At 57.0% G+C, this 19,459-nt stretch overlaps 2 protein-coding genes across 3 annotated transcripts; one reads left to right on the top strand and one right to left on the bottom strand.

Moving 5' to 3' along the window:
- Positions 1–108: 108 nt before the first annotated feature.
- Positions 109–10,272, bottom strand: YKT6 (YKT6 vesicular SNARE protein). Of its 2 annotated transcripts, none has more exons than XM_085080454.1 (8): positions 10,129–10,272; positions 9,577–9,698; positions 4,246–4,328; positions 3,457–3,557; positions 2,006–2,110; positions 1,756–1,821; positions 1,230–1,331; positions 109–829 (listed from the first exon to the last, which is right to left on the bottom strand). In XM_085080454.1, the coding sequence occupies exons 2-8, from the start codon at positions 9,678–9,680 to the stop codon at positions 794–796; spliced, it is 597 nt and encodes a 198-aa protein (XP_084936580.1). In that variant the 5' UTR covers positions 9,681–9,698; positions 10,129–10,272; the 3' UTR covers positions 109–793. The 2 variants fall into 2 exon arrangements, with proteins under 2 accessions (XP_084936580.1, XP_084936581.1); XM_085080455.1 differs by having other exon boundaries at positions 10,133–10,261.
- Positions 10,273–10,478: 206 nt separating this feature from the next.
- GCK (glucokinase) lies at positions 10,479–19,220 on the top strand. The gene is made up of 10 exons (XM_085080450.1): positions 10,479–12,003; positions 14,393–14,555; positions 14,676–14,830; positions 15,045–15,164; positions 15,267–15,362; positions 15,698–15,797; positions 17,441–17,624; positions 17,840–17,995; positions 18,629–18,862; positions 18,963–19,220. The coding sequence occupies exons 1-10, from the start codon at positions 11,959–11,961 to the stop codon at positions 19,105–19,107; spliced, it is 1,398 nt and encodes a 465-aa protein (XP_084936576.1). The 5' UTR covers positions 10,479–11,958; the 3' UTR covers positions 19,108–19,220.
- Positions 19,221–19,459: the final 239 nt, after the last annotated feature.

Genomic DNA, 19,459 nt, shown 5'->3' with positions numbered 1-19,459 from the left:
AAAGTAAGAGGTGGATAGAGAAGGTCAAGTGCATCCATCCCTGCCGGGGTGCCCAGGACATGTTCATCTCAAATCCCACTCTGGGACGCAACAGAGAGTGAATAGAGCTACAACTGCCAAAGATGACTTTATCCCCCTGGCCAGTGCAGCCAGGGCATGAAAACAGCCACAGCACCGTGAGATACAGCCCAAACCCAACTTTTCCCCTCCCAAGGAGGAGGAAGAGGAGGCAGTGAGGGCTGCTGGGCCCTGGCAGGTGCTGAGCCCCCCCACCCTCGCTGGTGGGAGCAGGGGAGGGGCTCTGAGGTGCAGGGCAGGCTGGTGAGCTCCCCCCCTCCCCCAGCACTGGGACACAGCTCCAGGCTCACCAGAATAGGGAGAAGCTGCCCAGGGGGGCAGTGAACACCCCCCACTCAAGAAACCTCTTCTTTTTCCCTTCCTCCCTTCTCCCACCACCCAGCTTACCCTTAGGACACAAATACATAAAAGCTCCCCAACCCCCCAGACAGCAGTGGGGGGCCCCTCCAGGCTTCCTGGGGGGGGGTGTGAAGGCAGGGGGTTGCATGGCCAGGGGCCCTGTGGTCCAAGCTGTCCCAAGAACACCGAGGATGGAAAGTCTTTGGTGTGGACCTTCCACCACAGGTGCCGGCCTGGTGTCCCCTCAAGGGAGACAACAGTCACATCAGCCCAGGGGGCTGAGGAACCCCCAGCCCAGCCCCAGGAACACTCCTGGGGTGGCTGCAGAGGGGGGTGCAGGGCTGGTGGTCTGGAGGTGGAGACCATAGGCTCCACATCACATGATTTCACAGCAGGAATTCTGCTTTCGGGCCTAAGAAGAGAAGGAAAACCATCTGTAAAGCTCCCCATGGATTTGGAGATTCCAGGGCCACCCACCCGAGGTCCCACACAGCCCCTCTCCTGCCAGAGGAGGCCAGCATGGCACGAAGGCTGATGACAGGGAGGCTCCTCTCCTTTTGGCCAGAGCTGGTGCCAGCAACTGGGATGGGCATCACCTCCCACCCACTGCAGGGTGCAGGACACCCCCACTGAGGAGCTGGGGGGCTCTGCAGATGGAACTGGGGCACCCAGGTTGGCTCCAGGCCCAAAGCCTGTGACAACAGGGGTGATCCCTGCCTGGCACCCAGAGCTCTGCCCCCAGGTGACCCCTCAAAGATGACACTTCACCCATCCCCAGCTCCCGCAGGGAGGGGGCAACCCTCCACACCCACCGTTTTGTAGAAGGCTTTGGATTGTGCCCCCAGCACCTCTGATTTGGAGACCAGGTCATCCAGCTTCTCCCCACGCTCCAGCAGTGACTCCATAGTGTTGTGCTGCCAGAGAAATGTGTGCTGAGCCCCAGCACCAGCCTTCCCACACTCTGCAGCAGGAGATGGAGGTGCCACCATCCCCCATTCCTACAGCCCCCCAGCTCTGTAGCCCCAAGAGAGATGGGAATTTGGCTGGGGGCAGGAGCAGCAGAGCTCCCACAGGGTCACAGGACAGAGAAGAGACTAGCATTTGGAGGAGGGGCACAGAGGAGAGGTCAGAGCCCTGGTGCTTGTGTATGGCCAGCTGGGAAAAGCCCAAGGAGAAAAAAAGGGGGAAGAGAAACAGGGGAAGAGACAAAGAAGCTCCCACACCAGGGAGCTCTCCAGGGATTGGCCTGGGGCGACTCTACCCCTGCCCCACAATGTGCCCCTAGGGCCCACTGGCTTGAGCAGGCAGGGGCATCCGGCCATGGCCCTGCAGCCTCACCAGGATGATTTTGGTCTCGTCCAGCTCCGCCTGCACTCGGGTCATTGGGTCGGCGTCACGGGGGTTCTGGGGAGAAACAACACGGCGCTGGCACCACCGTGGGGACACCAGGGTCCCCATGACACATCCTCAGAGCACCAGAATCCCAGCATGCTCCAGAGTGTTGCCCACCTCCCTAGCCATTTTCAAGGCTGCACAGAACAGAGGAACCCTCTGCCCTGGTATCCTGCAGGGTCCTGGGGGTCTGTACCTGGTATTTGCTGAGGTATCCATCCAAGGCAGAGTAGCTGATGGTGGCAGGTGACCCTGAGGGCCAGTCCATCTTGCTGACCTGCCTGGCGAACTCATCTAGCACCTGCCAAGCAAGGAAGCAGCAGTTACCAACCAGGAGCTGCAGCTGTGGGGTCACAGTGGCTGGAGGGGTTTTGCTCAAAATAGAAGACCTGGAGATTATTGGGAAGGGACCTTGAAGCTCATCCACACCCCTGCCATGGGCAGGGACACCTTCCACTAGACCAGGTTGCTCCAAGCCCTGTCCAATCTGGCCTTGAATACTTCCAGGGATGGGGCAGCCCCAGCTTTTTTGGGAAACCTGTGTTAGTCCCTACCATCCTACAGGGAAGGACTTCTTCCCAATGTCCCGTCTAACGCTGCCCTCTGGCAGTGGGTAGCCATTGCCCCTTGTCCTGTCACTCCAGGTGCTTGTCTAAACTCCCTCTCCAGCTCTCTTGGAGCCCCTTTAGGTACTGGAAAGGGGTCTGGTGTCTCCCTGAAGCTTTCTCTTCTCCAGGCTGGACACCCCAGCTCTCCCAGTTTGTCTCCCTGGCAGTGGCTAGAAAACTGCTGGTGGAGAAGGACCTGGCGGTGCTGGTGACAGTGGCTGGACATGAGTCCAGGTGTGCAAGGAGGCCCCTGACCTGTACCAGCCATAGTGCGGCCACAGGCCCAAGGCAGTGACCATCCCGTGCTGGCACCGCTGAGGCCCCTTGAGTGCTGTGTCCACCTCTGGGCCCCTCATAGCAAGAAGGACGTTGGGGGGCTGGACCACATCCAGAGACAGGAAGGGAGCTCAGGAAGGGGCTGGAGCACCAGGAGCAGCTGAGGGAGCTGGGGGGCTCAGCCTGGAGAAAAGAAGGCTCATGGGGGACCTTCTGGCTGTCAACAACTCCCTGACAGGAAGGGACAGTTAGGTGGGGGTCAGGCTCTGCTCCCAGGGAACCAGGGACAGGACAAAAAGAAATGGCCTCAAGCTGTGCCATGGGAGGTTCAGGCTGGATATTGGGAAAATTCCTTCATGGAAAGGGCTGTCTAGCCCTGACACAGGCTGCCCAGGCCAGTGGTAGAATGCCCATCCCTGGAAGCATTCAAAAAAACATGTGAATGTGGTACCTGGGGACATGGCTTAGTGGTGCCCTTGGCCATGCTGGGGGAATAGTTGGACTCAGTGGTCTTGGAAGGCTTTTCTAACCAAAACAATTCCACAAGTGCTCCTGCCCTCTGACCACTTTGATGACCCTCCTCCTCCTCCATCCCTTTTGAATGATCTGAGAGCAGAGGCACGAACAAACAGTCTTACCACACAAGGACCAGAGCAATGCCCAGGCTGAGGTGGCTGGCCCTGACTATCCACAAAGCTCTGCATGTGCAAGGGTGGGGAGACTGAAGGAGCCTGCTGGAGCAGCTCCCAGCATGTGCCCTCACCTTGTCCAGCAAGGTGAAACAAACCCGCTGTGGATACTCATTGTCTGCAATCACCACTCCGGCCAGCCCATCGTTCCGGACGTACACGTGGCACAGGTACTCTGGGAAGAAAATTCTTGTCAGAGGGGCAGCAAAGGTCCCGAGTCTCCCCCAGCCTTCCACCCAGCCTCCACACCACCCTGGAAGGTGTCAGCAGCACCTGCATTTTCCATTACTTCATTAGAAAAGCAGGAAAGGCTTAGAATTTGAGGCTCAGTCCCAAACTCTGTTGTGGCAGGGGACCACTCCCATGCCATGCACTGTGGGACATGAAACTGACATCCCAGGGTAGGCAGAGGTAAATAAAAAACAAAGAAGGAAGAGCTCAACCTGATTTTAACTAAGTTTAATTAATAACAAGGCTGGGGTGTCATTAAAAGGGCTCCAGCAGCCAAATCCAGGCTGCACCCCACATGTCCTGGGGCTTGGGAGGCATGTGAAGCAGGACAGGGAGGCTGGAATGAGGCAAGAACTGGGGATATGGAGCCTGGACTTGCATGGCAAAGCCGGGACAGCCACTCTGTGGTGGGGGGACTGCAACCCAACAGCTCTGGGGGTCCTAAGGGAGACAGGGAGAGCACAGACACTGGAGTAGGTCCCTGCTCCCTCCAAAACCTCTGTAGTACTGGGCTGGGCTCACACCTGGCTCAGCACCTCACGCCATCAGTGCTCCTCAGCCAGACTCTGGGTTGGGTCTGACTTTTCCCAGGAATGGGGCCCGAGGGAAGTGGATGTGCAGGCTGCTCTCACCTTGCTCCTTGATGGAGGCCCTGCTGCCCAGCGCCGAGCGCTCCGCAATCAGCTGGCTCGTGAACATCATGAACTCCTGCACGCTGTGGGGACAGAGCATCAGGCCAGAGGGCAGTGCTGGCAGGAAACAGCTGTCTCACAACTCCCCAGTGTGTTGGGGTAACAAACCCTTCCCCCACCATCCCCCAAGAGCAGACTGGGGGGCTGCAGCTGAGTGGTGGGTTTTCCTTTGGGAAGAGGCTGGATCCTGCACCTCTGCAGAGTGGCAACCCCCAAACAAACACCTCCAGCCACCAACCAGATCCCTCTAGATCTTCCCCAGACCCAGGGGAGCACCCTGATCCCTCTGGCTGCAGTGACAGACTTGTGTCCTTGGACTGAACTTGCTTTCTGGAGATTTAGCACAAAGCAAAAAAGCCATTGAACCCGGGTCTGCCCGGCCAAAACCTGATGACCAGCTGCATCATGGAATCTTTGGGTTGGAAGGGACCTTAAAGACCATCCAGTTCCACCCGCTGCTGACACCTTCCACTAGAATCACAGAACCATAAAGTAAGCTGAGTTGGAAGGGACCCATCAGGATCATCAAGTCCAACCTCTGGCTCTGCACAGAGCACCCCAACCATCCCACCCTGGCCTTATGAGCATTGTCCAAATGCATCTTGAACTTAGACTTGGTGCTGTGACCACTGCCCTGAGGAGCCTGCTCAGTGCCTAAACACCCATGAAGGAAAAGCCTTTTCCTGATATCCATCCTAAACCTCCCCTGACTCAGCTCCAGCCATTCCCTTGAGTCCTACCACTGGTCACAGAAAGCAGAGATCAGAACTGCTTCTCCACTGCCCCTCAGGAGGATGTTGAAGATGTTGAAGAGCACAATGTTCCCTCAGTCTCCTTCAGCAGAATATACCTAGTGCCCTCGGACACTCCTCATATGGCCCTCCAGACCTTTCCCCATCCTTGTGGCCTCCTTTGAACTCTCCAATGGCTTCATGTCTTTTTTATATTGTTGTGCCCAAAACTGCCCCAGGACTCGAGGTGAGGCCACCTCAGCGCAGAGCACAGCAGGACAATCCCTCCCTGGCCAATGCCAGGACAGGGATGTCCCTCCTGGCTGCCAGGGCACTGCTGACTCAGATCCAGCTGGCCATGGACCAGGACTCCCAGGGCCCTTCCTGCAGCTGCTCTCCAGCTTCTCATTCCTCAGTCCATACACACACTCCATCCCAGGTCCAGAATCCAGCACCTTCCCTTGTTAAACTTCACACAACTCCACCAATCAGTTGGTGATTGCCCATCTCTCTGATTTGTCGAGGTCTCTCTGCAGGGCTTCTCTGCTCTCAAGGGATTCAACAGCTCCTCCCAACCTCGTGTCATCAGCAAACTTACTTAGTATTCAAGTCCTCAGTCCAGGTCATTAATGAAGACATTGAAGACCAGAGGACTGAGGATGGAACCCTGTAGAACCCCACGAGTGACCAGTGCCAGTCTGATGTCACCCCAGTCACAATCACTTTTTGTGCCTGACCCGTGAGCCATCCCATGATGTGTTTATCCAGCTGGGGGCTGGACAGTTTGTCCAGAAGGATCCTGGGAGAGATAGTATCAAAAGCTATGGCTGAAATCCAAAAAGATTCCATCAAGTGGTTTTCCTGGATCAACCAGGTGGGTATTAGGAGAAAATCAAGTTCAAGAAGCAAGACTTTCACCTCCTGAAGCCGTAATGGCTGATGACTGAATCATCCTCCAGGTGTTTTTCAATACCTCTCAGAATAACCTTTTCCATTATTTTATCAGGCAGTGAAGTGAAACTGATAGGCCTGTAATTTCCACGGTCCTCCTTACTGCCTTTCTTGAAGACCAGAATAACATGACAAATTGCTCCAAGCCCCAACCAACCTGGCCTTGAACAATTCCAGGGATTCAGCATCCACAGCCTCTTCTCTGGGCAAACAGTGCCAGGGCCTCACCACCCTTAAAGGAAAGAATTTCTTCTCAATGTCCAACCTAACCCTGATCTCTGTCCATGGGATATTTGTCCATTCCTCCTTGTCATGTCATAGAATCACAGAATCATTTAAGTTGAAAAAGATGGCCAGGATCATCAAATCCAACCTGGCCACCCAGACCAGAGCACTGAGTGCCACATCCAGTCACTCCTTGTAAACACCTCCAGGGATGGTGTCTCCACCACCTCCCTGAGCAGTCCATTCTAGTGTCTGACCACTCCCTCTATGGAAAAAATCCTCCTGATGTCCAGCCTGTACTTCCCATGGCACAATTTGAGGCTGTTTCCTCTCATCCTGTCCCTTGTTCCCTGGGAGCAGAGCCTGACCCCCACCTAACTGTCCCCTCCTGTCAGGGAGATGTGGAGAGCCAGAAGGTCCCCCATGAGCCTTCTTTTCTCCAGGCTGAGCCCCTCCAGCTGCTCCTGGTGCCCCAGCCCCTTCCTGAGCTCCCTTCCTGTCTCTGGACACGGTCCAGCTCCCCAACGTCCTTCTTGCTATGAGGGGCCCAGAGGTGGACACAGCACTCAAGGGGCCTCAGCAGTGCCAGCACAGGGGATGGTCACTGCCTTGGGCCTGTGGCCACACCATGGCTGGTACAGACTAGGTGCCATTGGCCTCCTTGCGCACCTGGGCTCATGTCCAGCCACTGTCAATCAGGAGCTGCAGGTTATTTTCCAGCTCTCCAGCCACTCTGCTCCCAGCCTGAAGCACCACCTGCAGTTGTTGTGGCCCAAGACTAGGACTTGGCACTTGGCCTTGTTGATTCTCACAGTGCTGGCATTTGCCCATCAATCCAGCCTGTCACTCCATGCCTGTATCCAAAGTCCCTCTCCAGCTCTTTTGGAGCCCCTTTAGGCACTGGAAGGTACTCTAAGGTGTCCCCACATCCTTCTCTTCTCCAGGTGAGTACCCCCAGCTCTCCCAGCCTGGCCCCAGAGCAGGGAGGCTCTGGCCCTCAGAGCATCTTCACAGCTTCCTCTGAACTTGTTCTAGCAGCTCCACATCCCTCTGATGTCAGGTACCAGAGCCTGAGGCAGCTCTGCAGGTGAGGTCTCACCTGAGCTGGTCACAGGGGCAGAACTCCCCCTGCTCACACTGGGGATGAGCCCAGGACAGGGATACCCTCCCCATCCCCGGGTGGATGTTTGACCCCACAGGCACCCAGCCACCACTGTGAGTCAAAGTTAAGGAATATCCTTAAGCCAGACTTGCTCTAAGTTTAAGAAACATTCCTGAGCCCAGGCTCAGGCCTGTCCAACAGCCTTCTCAGTGATCCCTCCTCACCCCACAGCAAAGGAAAAGAGGCCAAAAACAATGAGCAAGAGTAAAATAAACCTGGGCATGCTGGGATTACAAAACACCACATCCTGGGCATGCTGGGATTAACCAATGTGAGGCAACATATCCCCCAATTCAGCTGGAAAATCCCAGGAATGGATATTTGTCAGGGATCAGGTTACAGAGTTTGCCAAATACCAAGGAGTGGGACAGCTCCTGCTTGGGAGGTGACGTGGTGCCAAGGAAATGTCACCGGACACAGACATTGGCATGTCAAAGACCATGGTTTCTTGAGCCTTCCACCACTGGAAGCAATTGCAGAGGGGAAAATGCCTTTCACAGTTTACACGTGCCTTAGAGGGGTCTGAATTCCTCCCAGCCCAGACACCAGCTCCACAGAGAGACTCTGGACTGTCAGGGTTTTGGGCACTGCAGAGAAAAGTCCAGCCCAAGGATTCTTGAACATCCTGAACATATCTGCTTTGGCAGAGAGGGAGCATGGACACCTTCCTCCTAGTCTAGGGATCTGCTGCCACAGCCCCCACCATGATCCCAGGATTTCATATTTAGGTTGGAAAAGACATTTAAGATGACTGAGTCCAACCATATGTCAGTTAGACCCCAATATGTATCTTCTTCAAGGACAACTCTTCCACTGAGAATACAGCTTTTATTCTCCAGTATTCCTAAAGAAACTGCCCACTGAAGACTTCACTCTGCCTTCCTGACCCTGCCAAATTCCTTGGTAGATGTTCAGCAGAGATGCGGCACTGGCACAGCCCAGCCCTGTGCTCCTGCCCAGCAGGTTCCACAGCTCCCAGGAGCCACAGCTTTGTTTATCCCAGATCCAACCCTTCAACTCAACTCTCTGGGAACTCCACAGCCTCAAAAAAATGGTTATGAAGCATTTTAACCCAAACTTCAGCTAAACACACCTTAAACATCACACCTGGGACAAGCATCAGATCCTGGGAAGAGCTCCAAGACTTACATGCACAGACCATCCTCCCCCTCCAAACATCATTGCTCTTCCCAAAATCCCAGACTTTCCTTTAAGCAAAGACACAGCCCACTACCGGGGAAGCCCACAGTATAACCACACAGGGAATTTCCTCAGGATTTGGGTAAACAAGAGCTGCAGCTACAGAGTGTTTTGAGATTGGAGCTGATGTCACACACCAGCACTGCTCCGTATCCCACTTGCACATTTGGCTAAGAGCTTTTTAAGACAGTCTTACTTCAGCCTTTCCCCTTTATCCCTGGAATTACATAATTAAATGTTCCTGAGGCTCCATAAAACCTTGGCATGGAAAATTTGGGTCCCAGAAAAATTTCCTAACTCCTTCACCATTTGAAGCAGGCACCTATTCCACAGCAAGGAAACCTTGGCTATTCCACAGCATGTTCCTGCTTTTACTGCTTCAGGAACTTCTTGGGAGCTGCCATGACCTCCCTGATCCCTGTATGCCTGCAGTGGGCAGCGGAACACTGGAAGCCTGGACTGGCATCCAGAGCTCAACCAGCCCACCTGAAGCCATTGGAATAACCTGAGCAAGGTTTTGTGGGCTGGGAAAAGCTTTACATGACTCCAAACAACCCATGGGCACCAGGATCCAGGTAAGTCCTGTCAGCCCAACACAGCTGGGCCTCCTCTCAACCCACCTGAGGGGGAAGAGTTGACCCCACTCCCAGGGCATTCCCTGCACTCAGATTTCATTGCTTGGCTGCGCTGGAGGATTTGTGGCGTCAGGCCTGATCTACTGCTGGCCGGGGCTCCAGGACTTTCACTCCATTCCTGAGGCTGACCCATCACTTCAAGCGCTGCAGCATGTCACAGCTCCCCAAGGAATGGCTCTGGGGGTATCACCCCTTAAGAAAAGCCTTTCACTGCTGCCTCTGCAGCCCCAGTGGAGCAGAAAGCCTCCCAAAAGCTTCTGCTTCCCCTCCTCAAGGTCCTGCCTGAGACATGTGCCAGCCTCCAGCACACAGGAGCAACTCCCCCTCCCCAGTTTCCCTCCAAAGGTTCCAGCCACCTGACACCCACCTGGATCTCTGAAAGAAGTTGAAGGTGGACACATCGTAGGCAGCTTTGAGCAAATGCACTTTGGGGTCACCTTTGTAAAGGACACTTAGGCTGTAGAGCCTCATCACAGCGGCTCCGTGGGTCTGGGGGGAAAGGAAGGGTTGAAGCTGAGGTCATGCAGGGGCCAGGACACCCCCAGACCTCCCTATGCCACCACTGTGCCTGGGGCTCCCCCCAACCTTCCTTCCGTCCTTTAAATGCTATCCCAGGCAGCCAGACCCCCATAGCCCAGCCTGACACTGCATCCCGACCCCCGCCCAGCCAGGCCTCCCCAGTCCAGCCCAATCAACCCCCGCCCTCAACTTTCCCAGCTGTCTCAATATAACCCAGCCCTCACCCCCGTATAACCCAGTAAAACCCAGTCCCTCCACCCAGTGTAACCCGGCCACTCTTCAGTATAACCCACTACAACCCAGCCCTCGGCCCCCAGTAAATCCAGATAGCCCAGCCCCGCCTTCCCCTGTACAGCCCGTAATGACTCAGTATAGCCCAGTCCCCCGCCCGCCCCGGTACCGACGCTGCGGTCGCAGCTCAACGCAAGCAGCTGCCGAAAGACCGATGGGTGCAACCCGGAAGTGGAACCGCGCCTGCCCCGGGCCCGGACAGTGCCACGGGACTCTTCCTGCTCTGCGCACGCGCTGCTCACTTCGACACCTCAGCCTTCTGACCAATCATCACCCGCCTCCCCTCCTTCCGGCCTCGTCCAATCAGCGCCGCAGTGGCGTCGTGGGGCAGCGCTCATTCCTCAGGGCGGCCAGCAGGGGGTGCTGTGCCGGACCGACAGGGCGACGGGGGCGGGGCCTGTTCCCTTCTCCCGCTGTGGGCTAGGGACGCCTGGAGGGACAGGGTCCGTAGGCTGGGACCCCTCTGTGGGGCGGGGGTCCCTCTGTGGGGTGTGACCCCCACTGTGTGGGGGCCTCTCATTATGGTGTGGTTACTCTCTCTGAGGAGGGTCCCCTGGGGGGAAACAGCCTTCCCCGGGTGCTGGGGGATGCCCTGGGGTGTGGGGACCCTTCCATGGGGCTGTTCTGCCCCTGGGTGGAGACCCCTCCATGGTGGGATTGTACTGACAAGACGTGGGTGAACCCCCAAGGGTTTTGAACCCCTCTGAGGGGTAAGGACCCCTCTATGGGTGGGCACCAGCATAGGAGCAGGGCTGCGAGAGCCCTCCTGTTCCCCCAGGTACCCCGTGTGCAGATGAGGTACTGTGGGATGGCCCTGTATCCCCTAGGCCCTGCTCTGACACCCACAAACCCTCTGCCTTCCCCAGAGACCCCTCAGTCCCCCATGGACCTCCTTGGGCCCCTGTGTGGTGTCACCCATGGCGACCCCAAACCCTCTGTCTTCCCCAGAGCCCCTCAGTCCCCCATGGCGCCATCACCCCTGACATCAATCCAGGCTTCTTGGGACCCTCCCCAGCTCTGTGTCTGAGGAAATGCTGCCACAGATCAACACCAGGAGGTTTTGGGGTCCACCCATGATCAAGGGTGCTCCTTGTACCATTCGGACCTCCATAGTCCCTTATTGCCACAACACTTGATGGATAACACAGCTCCAGGGATAATGGGGGTCGCCACATCCCTGTCCTCAAGTCCAGCACACATCACCAATCTGTTACGATGCCTGGTGTCAATCCCAGCACCGCTGGATCCTTTCCCATCCTGGGAGCTCAGAGCACTTCCCAGTCACCCTCACCCCTCTGCGGGTGTCCGTAGGCCGTGCTGTGTCTGCGGTCTCCATGGGAGCATGCCGGTTGCCAAGCTGGCCGGTGGAGTGCTTGCCACCACCATCGAGCCGTTGGTATGACAACGGGGACACGGGTGACCCGGGGCGTGGTGCTTCTCGTGACGGGGCCAGCGGCCCCTGCAGGGAGGGTCCTGGCCGAGCCTCACCAACGAACCAGGGGGTTCCCACGGGCTGCCATAACCCACTGCACTGGGCTGAGACCCCCACGCCAACACCAGCCTGGGAATTTATTGACACATTAAGGAAGCAGGCAGGAGAGTGTGTGCGGAAACACCTTGGAGCGAAGGATGTGGGGTGACAGGGCTGATCGCACCAGAGCCCCAGGCCCTGCTCCCTGCCCCTCCGCTTGAGGCCTGGGGGCATCGGAACGCCCTCGGTGGATGCTGGACTGGGGTGTCAGATGAGATAACGCAGCGAAAGTGGAGCATCCGCGTGTGGAGCGAGGGACAGAGCAAAGGACGGAGCAGCCCAGCGCCTGCCAGACACTCTCCAGGACACAGCAGAGGGCTCCCCAAGGCCAGGCACCACGGTGGGGGCACAGGGGCTGAGGGGGGCACGGCTTGGCCCGCAGCCCACCCTACCCCACCAGCTGCCCCCATGCTGGATCACCGAGCCAGGATGGAGAGCAGCAGGAAGGAGAAGGTGAGGCTGCTGCCAGGGCAATGCTGGGGGGCTGGGGGTGCCTAGTGGGTGTGGGAAACAGTGCAGATCCTCACCGGGGTTCCATCCTTGCCTGGAGTGAGCAGCCAGGTGCTCCCAGCATCTCCCAAGGTTGCAACAGAGATAGCCAGGAGGATAGCTGGCGGGGAGGACACCAGCTCCTGGGCAACCTGGGGGCAGCCCAGTATGCCCCAGGGGGTCCCCATTCCTGGGGTCACCCCTCAGGACAGCACAGGCCCCACAGCACTGAGGGCTCATGATAGAGCTGGGAGCATTAGTGGTATGCTCTGCTGGGGTGGGATGCTCCCACCATCCCAACATCACCCTGGGCATCTTGCAGCCACGCAGCTGCATTCACAGGATAAGATGGGGCCCGTCACCGCCTTCAGCTGGTTGTCATTGTTGTCACCAAGACACCTAGCAGGATGGCACACAGCTCATCCCCAGTCAAACACGAGTTTATGGAAAGCATTCTCTCCCAGATGGATTGAGCTCATGGGGTGATGGGTGAGGACAGTGGAGACATTCCCTGCTGCCAGCTGGGACACCAAGGGGACACCAAGAAGACACTGAGGGGACTCGACATGTTCTGGACCAGCAGAGACGGGTGTTACCAGCCACTGCAGCCAGCAGCCACATGGTTCCCAGCTCCATCTCTTTTGTGGGATGCACTGGAGCACACCGTTTCCATGGGAAGCTGAGAGCCAGATAACATCATATGGGAAGAGCCAAATCCTGCCAGGGAAAAGCCAAACCCATTGTTTTGAAGGCGAGTGAAGAGATGAGAGGGACATGTGGTGCTGAGATGGAAAAAACATTGGGGAAATAAAATTCGGACTCCCTGGTAACAGCCTTGGGACAGGAACCCTCCAGCTGTGGCAGATCTGGTGTTCCCATACCAAGTGGCACTGTGGGATGGATTAGCACTGAATACCTTCAGCCAACAACCCAAGAGAGATGACCAAATCCAACTCCATGCTTTTCCTGGCAGGATTTTTCCAATCCTGGGCCAAACACATTCTGGATCATGGCAAACCTCACCACAGTGCTGCCGTGGGTGACCAGCTCTGTTCTGGGGTGTCCGGCAATGTCCCTGACCCCGTGGGGTCTGTGCTGCAGCCATATATCTTGGGGTCTTGTCTCCCAGCACCTGGGGGTCCAGGGCTAATGGAGCCCCCAGTACTGAGGACCAGGATGGAGTGGGGAGGTGCCAGGATGCCAGAATCCTGCCAGGGCGCCAGGTTCCCACCCAGCTGCGGGTGATGGCTGAGGCCACAGAAGCTCTGCAGGGCCTCAGATATTTGGGCTGAGCCCCCACTTGGGGGATTGGAGGCCAAGGGACGGCACTGGGGGCCGGATGATGTGCCATGATGGAGGGCAGTTGGACTGAGCCAAGGCAAAGGGTGCCCCCAATGTTGGGATGCTGCAAATCACACCCCAAATGCTTTACTGAGCCACCTACCCCAAAACCTGTCAGGAAACAGCAGCAGTCTTGAGGCAAATATCTATGAGCCAGTGAGAGCATTGGAGCCTACCTGGAGCCCAGTGACTAATGACCCCTAATGCTGCCGACTGCAGCTGGCAGAGGAGTGCCGGCTCCAGCTCCATCTGACAGCCAGGGCACCTGGCCCCAGCCCTGCCGTCTAATGGAGGCTGCGCCAAGCCCGGGGTTGCTACGGAAAGGATAAACACGGATCCTGCTTGCCAGGTGCTTCCCTGGAGTGGGCCCTGCGGCTCTCCCTGGCAGCAAGGCAAGGCAGCAATCCCCAAGAATATTCCTGCCTGCCTGCCCTCTGCCCATATTAGCCCCACATTTGATGGGTGAAAAATGATACCCATGATTCCCAGTGGGATAAAAGGAGAGGGATGCTCCCAGGGGAACAAGGAAGACACACCACCATCTTTATCATAAAAGAATCCCATATCCTTCATGGGAGATGCTGTGCTCCTCAATGGCATGGCCAGAAGTGCTCCTTGCTGGGAATGACCCTGGGATTCATCAGGATGGGATGTCCCCGCTCATTGCTGGAATGGTGCCGGCTTCTACACAACCATCAAAAAAATTCGGCTGAGTGACAGGGACAGCAGAACCCCAGTGCCAACCTTGTCCCCAGGGACCCCAGAGCTGCCTGTGTCATCCTGCAGGCAGCACCAGAAGGGGACTTGGTGCCTTGTGATGGTCCTTTGGATTCCCTGGTGCATCTCTTCAGCTGGAGGAGAATAGCAGAGCGATGGAATAATGCATTTCAGGGTGTCCATGTGCCAATGGGGAAACCTAGGGCTGGGGGAAGGAAAATTTGGCTATTTCTTGCAGTTCAGGCCCCTTGCATCCCATACCCCTTGTCCCTGGCTGATACTGTGTTGTGTGCAGGTGGAGCAGATCCTGTCGGAGTTCCAGCTGAAGGAGGAGGACCTGAAGAAGGTGATGTACCGGATGCAGAAGGAGATGGACCGAGGGCTCAAGCTGGAGACACATGAGGAAGCCTCTGTCAAAATGCTGCCCACCTATGTCCGCTCCACCCCTGAGGGCTCTGGTACAGTGTCACTCCTAGTCTCTTGTGTGTCACCCCCTCCTCAGACCCCATCAAGCTCCATGTGGAAGGCTGAGCCTACTTAGAGCCCATCACGTTCTCCCCCTCTCCCTGGCTTTGCAGAGGTGGGAGATTTCCTGTCACTGGACTTGGGCGGCACCAATTTTCGTGTGATGCTAGTGAAGGTGGGCGAGGGGGAAGAGGGGCAGTGGAAGGTGAAGACGAAGCACCAGATGTATTCCATCCCGGAGGATGCCATGACTGGGACAGCTGAGATGGTCAGTGGAGCACACGGGGCATCCCATCCCCTCCCAGTCCCTTCCATTGTGTGTGTTTCAGTGGAGACACTGGAGGGGACACCCTCATCCCTCCAGCCAGCAGAAACCGGGGGTTGGCCAGGCCTGGGGAACCCATGGTGGGGACAGTGTCCATCCAAGGGCAGTGGGAGGGTGGGAACATCCCTTGGCAAAGGCTGGACCTCCTGTCTTCCAGCTCTTTGACTACATCTCTGAGTGCATCTCTGATTTCCTGGACAAGCACCAGATGAAGCACAAAAAGCTGCCCCTGGGCTTCACTTTCTCCTTCCCCGTGCGGCACGAGGACATTGACAAGGTGAGGGGGTGGCCAGGCAGCACAAGGGCTTAGGGGTCCCCAAGTCTCAGCTACACCCACAGCCCCTGGCTGACCCCCATTTCGGTCTGACCCCCAATCCAGGGCATCCTCCTGAACTGGACGAAGGGCTTCAAAGCGTCTGGTGCAGAAGGGAACAACGTGGTGGGGCTGCTGAGGGATGCAATCAAACGGCGAGGGGTGAGAGGATCAGACAGCTGTGCTGGTACCGCTGTGGTGCGGAGACCCCAGCACCCCCAGCCGTCCCTGCAATGGGCTCACTGAAGCCTGGCTGTGCCTGCAACAGGGCCACTGGAGCCTGGTGTATCCCCAGGAAGGGACCACTGGAGCATAGTTGTCCCCATGATGGGGCCACTGGAGCCAAGTGTGTCTCTGGGCAGGGCTGTTCCATGCATGTGTGCACACCTGTGCATGACACATGGCCAGGTCCTCACCCTTGGGGACCATCCACCCCAAAACCTCCTGTTGTGGGACAGCCTGACTCCCCATGAGCCCACAGTGGTCCCTGTCCTCAGGACTTCGAGATGGATGTGGTGGCGATGGTGAATGACACGGTGGCCACGATGATCTCCTGCTACTATGAAGATCACCGGTGTGAGGTTGGGATGATTGTGGGTAAGATGCCCCTTCTTCAGGGACAAGTGGCTGAGGACAGGGAACCATCCCATGGTCCCGGCTCTCCTGATGCTTCCCCTGTCCTTTTGGGGGGACACACAGAGGACAGGGAGGTGGCAGTGGCACCCTGCTGAGGTGTCTGGTGGTTGGGAAATCCAATGGCATTGTCTGGCCCCAGCATGGTGGTTGGGGCACTTTGGGAGTAGAAAGGGGTTGGTCCCTACAGGGCTGCCCTCCCCCCAGGTTGTTGGTGGCTCTGACACTTCATCATAGAGATAGGGACCCATGGAAGGCAGCTGGTGTCAAAGAGCCAGGTGGTGGGCATAAGTTTGAACCCTGCTGGCTTCATGCCCTACTCCCAGCAGGGAGCAGCCCCCACCCCCCAGCCCCTCACTATCTTTAGTGCCATCAGCCATGTGTCAATGTGCCATCTGGGCTCTGCGTCCCCTCACCTGGGTAAACACATGCTGGAATGTTTATCAGCTTCTTGGGGCTGGGCTGGCCTCAGCACAGTGCCCAGAGCCCCCAGGACCCTGCCATGGGGACAAGTGGCCAGCCAGGGCTGTGGGAACACTGCGGGGGTGGGGAGCAGAGGATCACTGCAGGACAAGGATGTGCAACTCCAAGTGCAGCACTCAGCGATGATCTCAGTCACTGACTCCTGGTGCTCATGGAGCAGCAGGCACTGGCTGTTCAGTCAGTTCTTTTACTCTGAAATGAGGTCTAGCATGGAATTATGGAATTGTTTGAGTTGGAAAAGGTCATCAAGTCCAAATGTTCCCCTGGCACTGTCAAGACCACCACTAACCCATGTCCCCAAGTGCCACATCCACATGGTTGTTCAATCCCCCCAAGGACAGGGACTTCACCACTGCCCTGGGCAGTCTGTGCCAGGGCTGAACAGCCCTTTCCATGAAGGAATTTTCCCAATATCCAACAGAAACCTCCCCTGGTGCAACTTGAGACTCTTTCCCTTCTATCCTTGGAACAACCTGGCCTAGTCAAAGTCTCCCCAGGGCAGGGTGGTTGAATGAGATGAACTTTCAGGTCCCTTCAAACTCTGATGATTCCATGATTCTATTGCATCCCAGTTCCGGGTGGAGTAGGGATACAGATTTGGGACCTCTGTAGTAAGTTCCCAACCATCCTTGGTTCCAGCTTTCATGAAATCACAGAATGGTTTGGGTTGGAAAGGACCTTAAGAATTATCCAGTTCCATGTTATGGGCAGGGGCAGCTTCCACTAAACTAGGTTGTCGAACCTGGCTTGGAACACTTCCACAGATGGAGCAGCCATAGCTTCTCTGGGAAACCTGTATTAGTCCCTACCACCCTCACACTGAAGGATTTCTTCCCTGTATCCAATCTGAATTTCCCCTCTTTTAGTCTAGAACCTTCCCCCCATGTTCTGGAGCTACCCTTGAAGTAGTTGTATACCATGGTGCCAGTCACCAGGCTGAGGAATGTCCCTCAGACTCCATATGGGTCCCAACTCCTGTCCTGACATACATCTGGACCCTCTCCAGTTCTTCCCCATTGCTCCACAAGACTATTCCAGCTTTATCCCAGTTGGGATGGGAGGGCTGAGGCGGAGGGTGTCACTGCTGCCGCCCGCCGCCCAGACCCATCCCCAGTTCCTGGCAGGGACGGGCTGTAACGCCTGCTACATGGAGGAGATGCACAACGTGGAGCTGGTGGAGGGCGATGAAGGGCGCATGTGCGTGAACACGGAGTGGGGGGCCTTTGGTGCCTCTGGGGAGCTGGACGAGTTCCTCCTGGAGTACGACCGTGTGGTGGACGAGACCTCACTTAACCCCGGTCAGCAACTGTAAGGAATAGGAGAGATCCAGTTCCTCTGGGCATCCCTCCCATCCCCTGTGCCATGCTGGGCTCAGCTCCCCAGCACGGGTGTCCTTCACTCTGGGCTGTGCCCATGCACGAGAACACATCCATCAAGGAGGGGGGAAGGAAAGAGGAGGTGCTGTGGGATGTGGCCCCTCAAATCCCAGTGCTGATGCCACCCCTTCGCCTATGCCCTCCCAGGTACGAGAAGATCATTGGGGGGAAGTACATGGGCGAGATTGTGCGGCTGGTGCTGCTGAAGCTGGTGGATGAGAACCTGCTCTTCAATGGGGAGGCCTCTGAGAAGCTCAAGACCCGTGGAACCTTTGAGACCCGCTTCATGTCTCAGATCGAGAGGTACAAGGCTGGGGGGTGACACCCCCAAACTGGCCTCCCAGTCTGCAGTGCACTGGGAGGTCTGTTCTCTCACTCCCCACTGGTCCAGGCATACTGAGCAGTCTGTGCACTCACTCTGCACAGGGCTGACCCACATGGGGATCCCCCTATTCCATCATCCCATACCAGTATGCTTTGACTTCATCGTATTGGGGTCCTTTATCCTGTTACCCCATACCAGTCTGCTCTGACTGTCCATCTTGGAGTCCCCACATCCTGCCACCCAAACCACAATGTCCCGTGTCATGAGTCCATCAGGATGAGACATCATGATCCCATCATCCCATACCTGACTGCTCTGTCCCACATTGGGGCCCCATGTCCCATCACCCCATATTAGGGGGGCCCACTTCCAGGTCCCTCCATCACCCCACACCAGCCCTCTACAGCAGCCCCATGTTGGGGTCCCCCATCCCATCACCCCACACCAACCTGCTCTGACTGACCCAACTGGGGTTCCCCATCCTGTCCCCCCATACACCTGTGCCATGTGAGGTTCCCCCATCCCATCACTGCCCCATCCCTCTCCAGCTGCCTCGCCCAGGATCCCCACTCCCCAGCCCTTGCTGATCCCCTTCTCTCCCCTCTCCCCAGTGATTCTGATGACCGCAAGCAGATCTACAACATCCTGTCAGCCTTTGAGCTGCTGCCATCTCGGACGGACTGTGAGATCGTGCGCCGGGTGTGTGAGAGTGTGTCCACACGTGCCGCCCAGATGTGCTCGGCTGGGCTGGCCGGTGTCATCAACCGCATGCGGGAGAGCCGCAGTCAGGACACCCTCAAGATCACTGTTGGTGTCGACGGCTCTGTCTACAAGCTCCACCCCAGGTGGGGATCCCCAGACCCTTCCCCCCACCATCATCCCTATCCTCTTCCTTCATCCCCCAAGCCTGGACCCCATTTATGACCCCGTTTTCCCACTCCCCAGCTTCAAGGACCACTTCCACGCCACAGTGCGGCAGCTGACACCCGGCTGTGACATCACCTTCATCCAGTCAGAGGAAGGCAGTGGGCGTGGGGCTGCCCTCATCTCGGCTGTGGCCTGCAAGATGGCCTGCATGATGGGGCAGTGAGCTGGACTCGGCGGGGGGATGGCAGGGGCTGGTGCTCCCGCTCAGAGTGCTGTGGGAACAGACACAGATGCGGGAAGGAGGCGGCTCTGGTCCCCCGAATAAATGGGGTGTGTGTGGACTTCTCTGGGGCCAGGCCAGTGCTCCTTGTGCCTCTCCCTCCATGCTGGCAGGGAGAACCCCATGGGGCTGCCCCACACATATGGGGTGGCCAAGGAACTTCTCTTGCCTACACCCCCCTACACATCCTCAATAAGGAGGGCTCCAGTGCGCCCCAGCCCCATTGCTGGGGGAAAGCCACCCCAAGGGGGTTGGCCTAGAGATAAGGGGCTCTTTGGGTGTACTTGGCGGGATG

The sequence above is a fragment of the Lichenostomus cassidix genome, chromosome 22, assembly GCF_008360975.1.
Source record: "Lichenostomus cassidix isolate B80296 chromosome 22, HeHo_3.0, whole genome shotgun sequence".
NCBI classification, from domain to species: domain Eukaryota; kingdom Metazoa; phylum Chordata; class Aves; order Passeriformes; family Meliphagidae; genus Lichenostomus; species Lichenostomus cassidix.
Note: the sequence above shows the minus strand (reverse complement) of the source record. Positions and strands in the feature narration are given on the sequence as shown.

Coding starts and splice junctions, on each gene's coding strand:
- YKT6 (XM_085080454.1), bottom strand. CDS start 9,680: ATGAGGCTCTACAGCCTAAGTGTCCTTTACAAAGGTGACCCCAAAGTG. Junction 3,558..4,245: donor GGCCTCCATCAAGGAGCAAG/GTGAGAGCAGCC, acceptor TTTTCTTCCCAG/AGTACCTGTGCCACGTGTAC. Junction 830..1,229: donor CCAAAGCCTTCTACAAAACG/GTGGGTGTGGAG, acceptor TTCTCTTCTTAG/GCCCGAAAGCAGAATTCCTG.
- GCK (XM_085080450.1), top strand. CDS start 11,959: ATGCTGGATCACCGAGCCAGGATGGAGAGCAGCAGGAAGGAGAAG. Junction 12,004..14,392: donor AGAGCAGCAGGAAGGAGAAG/GTGAGGCTGCTG, acceptor TGTTGTGTGCAG/GTGGAGCAGATCCTGTCGGA. Junction 15,165..15,266: donor GGCACGAGGACATTGACAAG/GTGAGGGGGTGG, acceptor CCCCCAATCCAG/GGCATCCTCCTGAACTGGAC.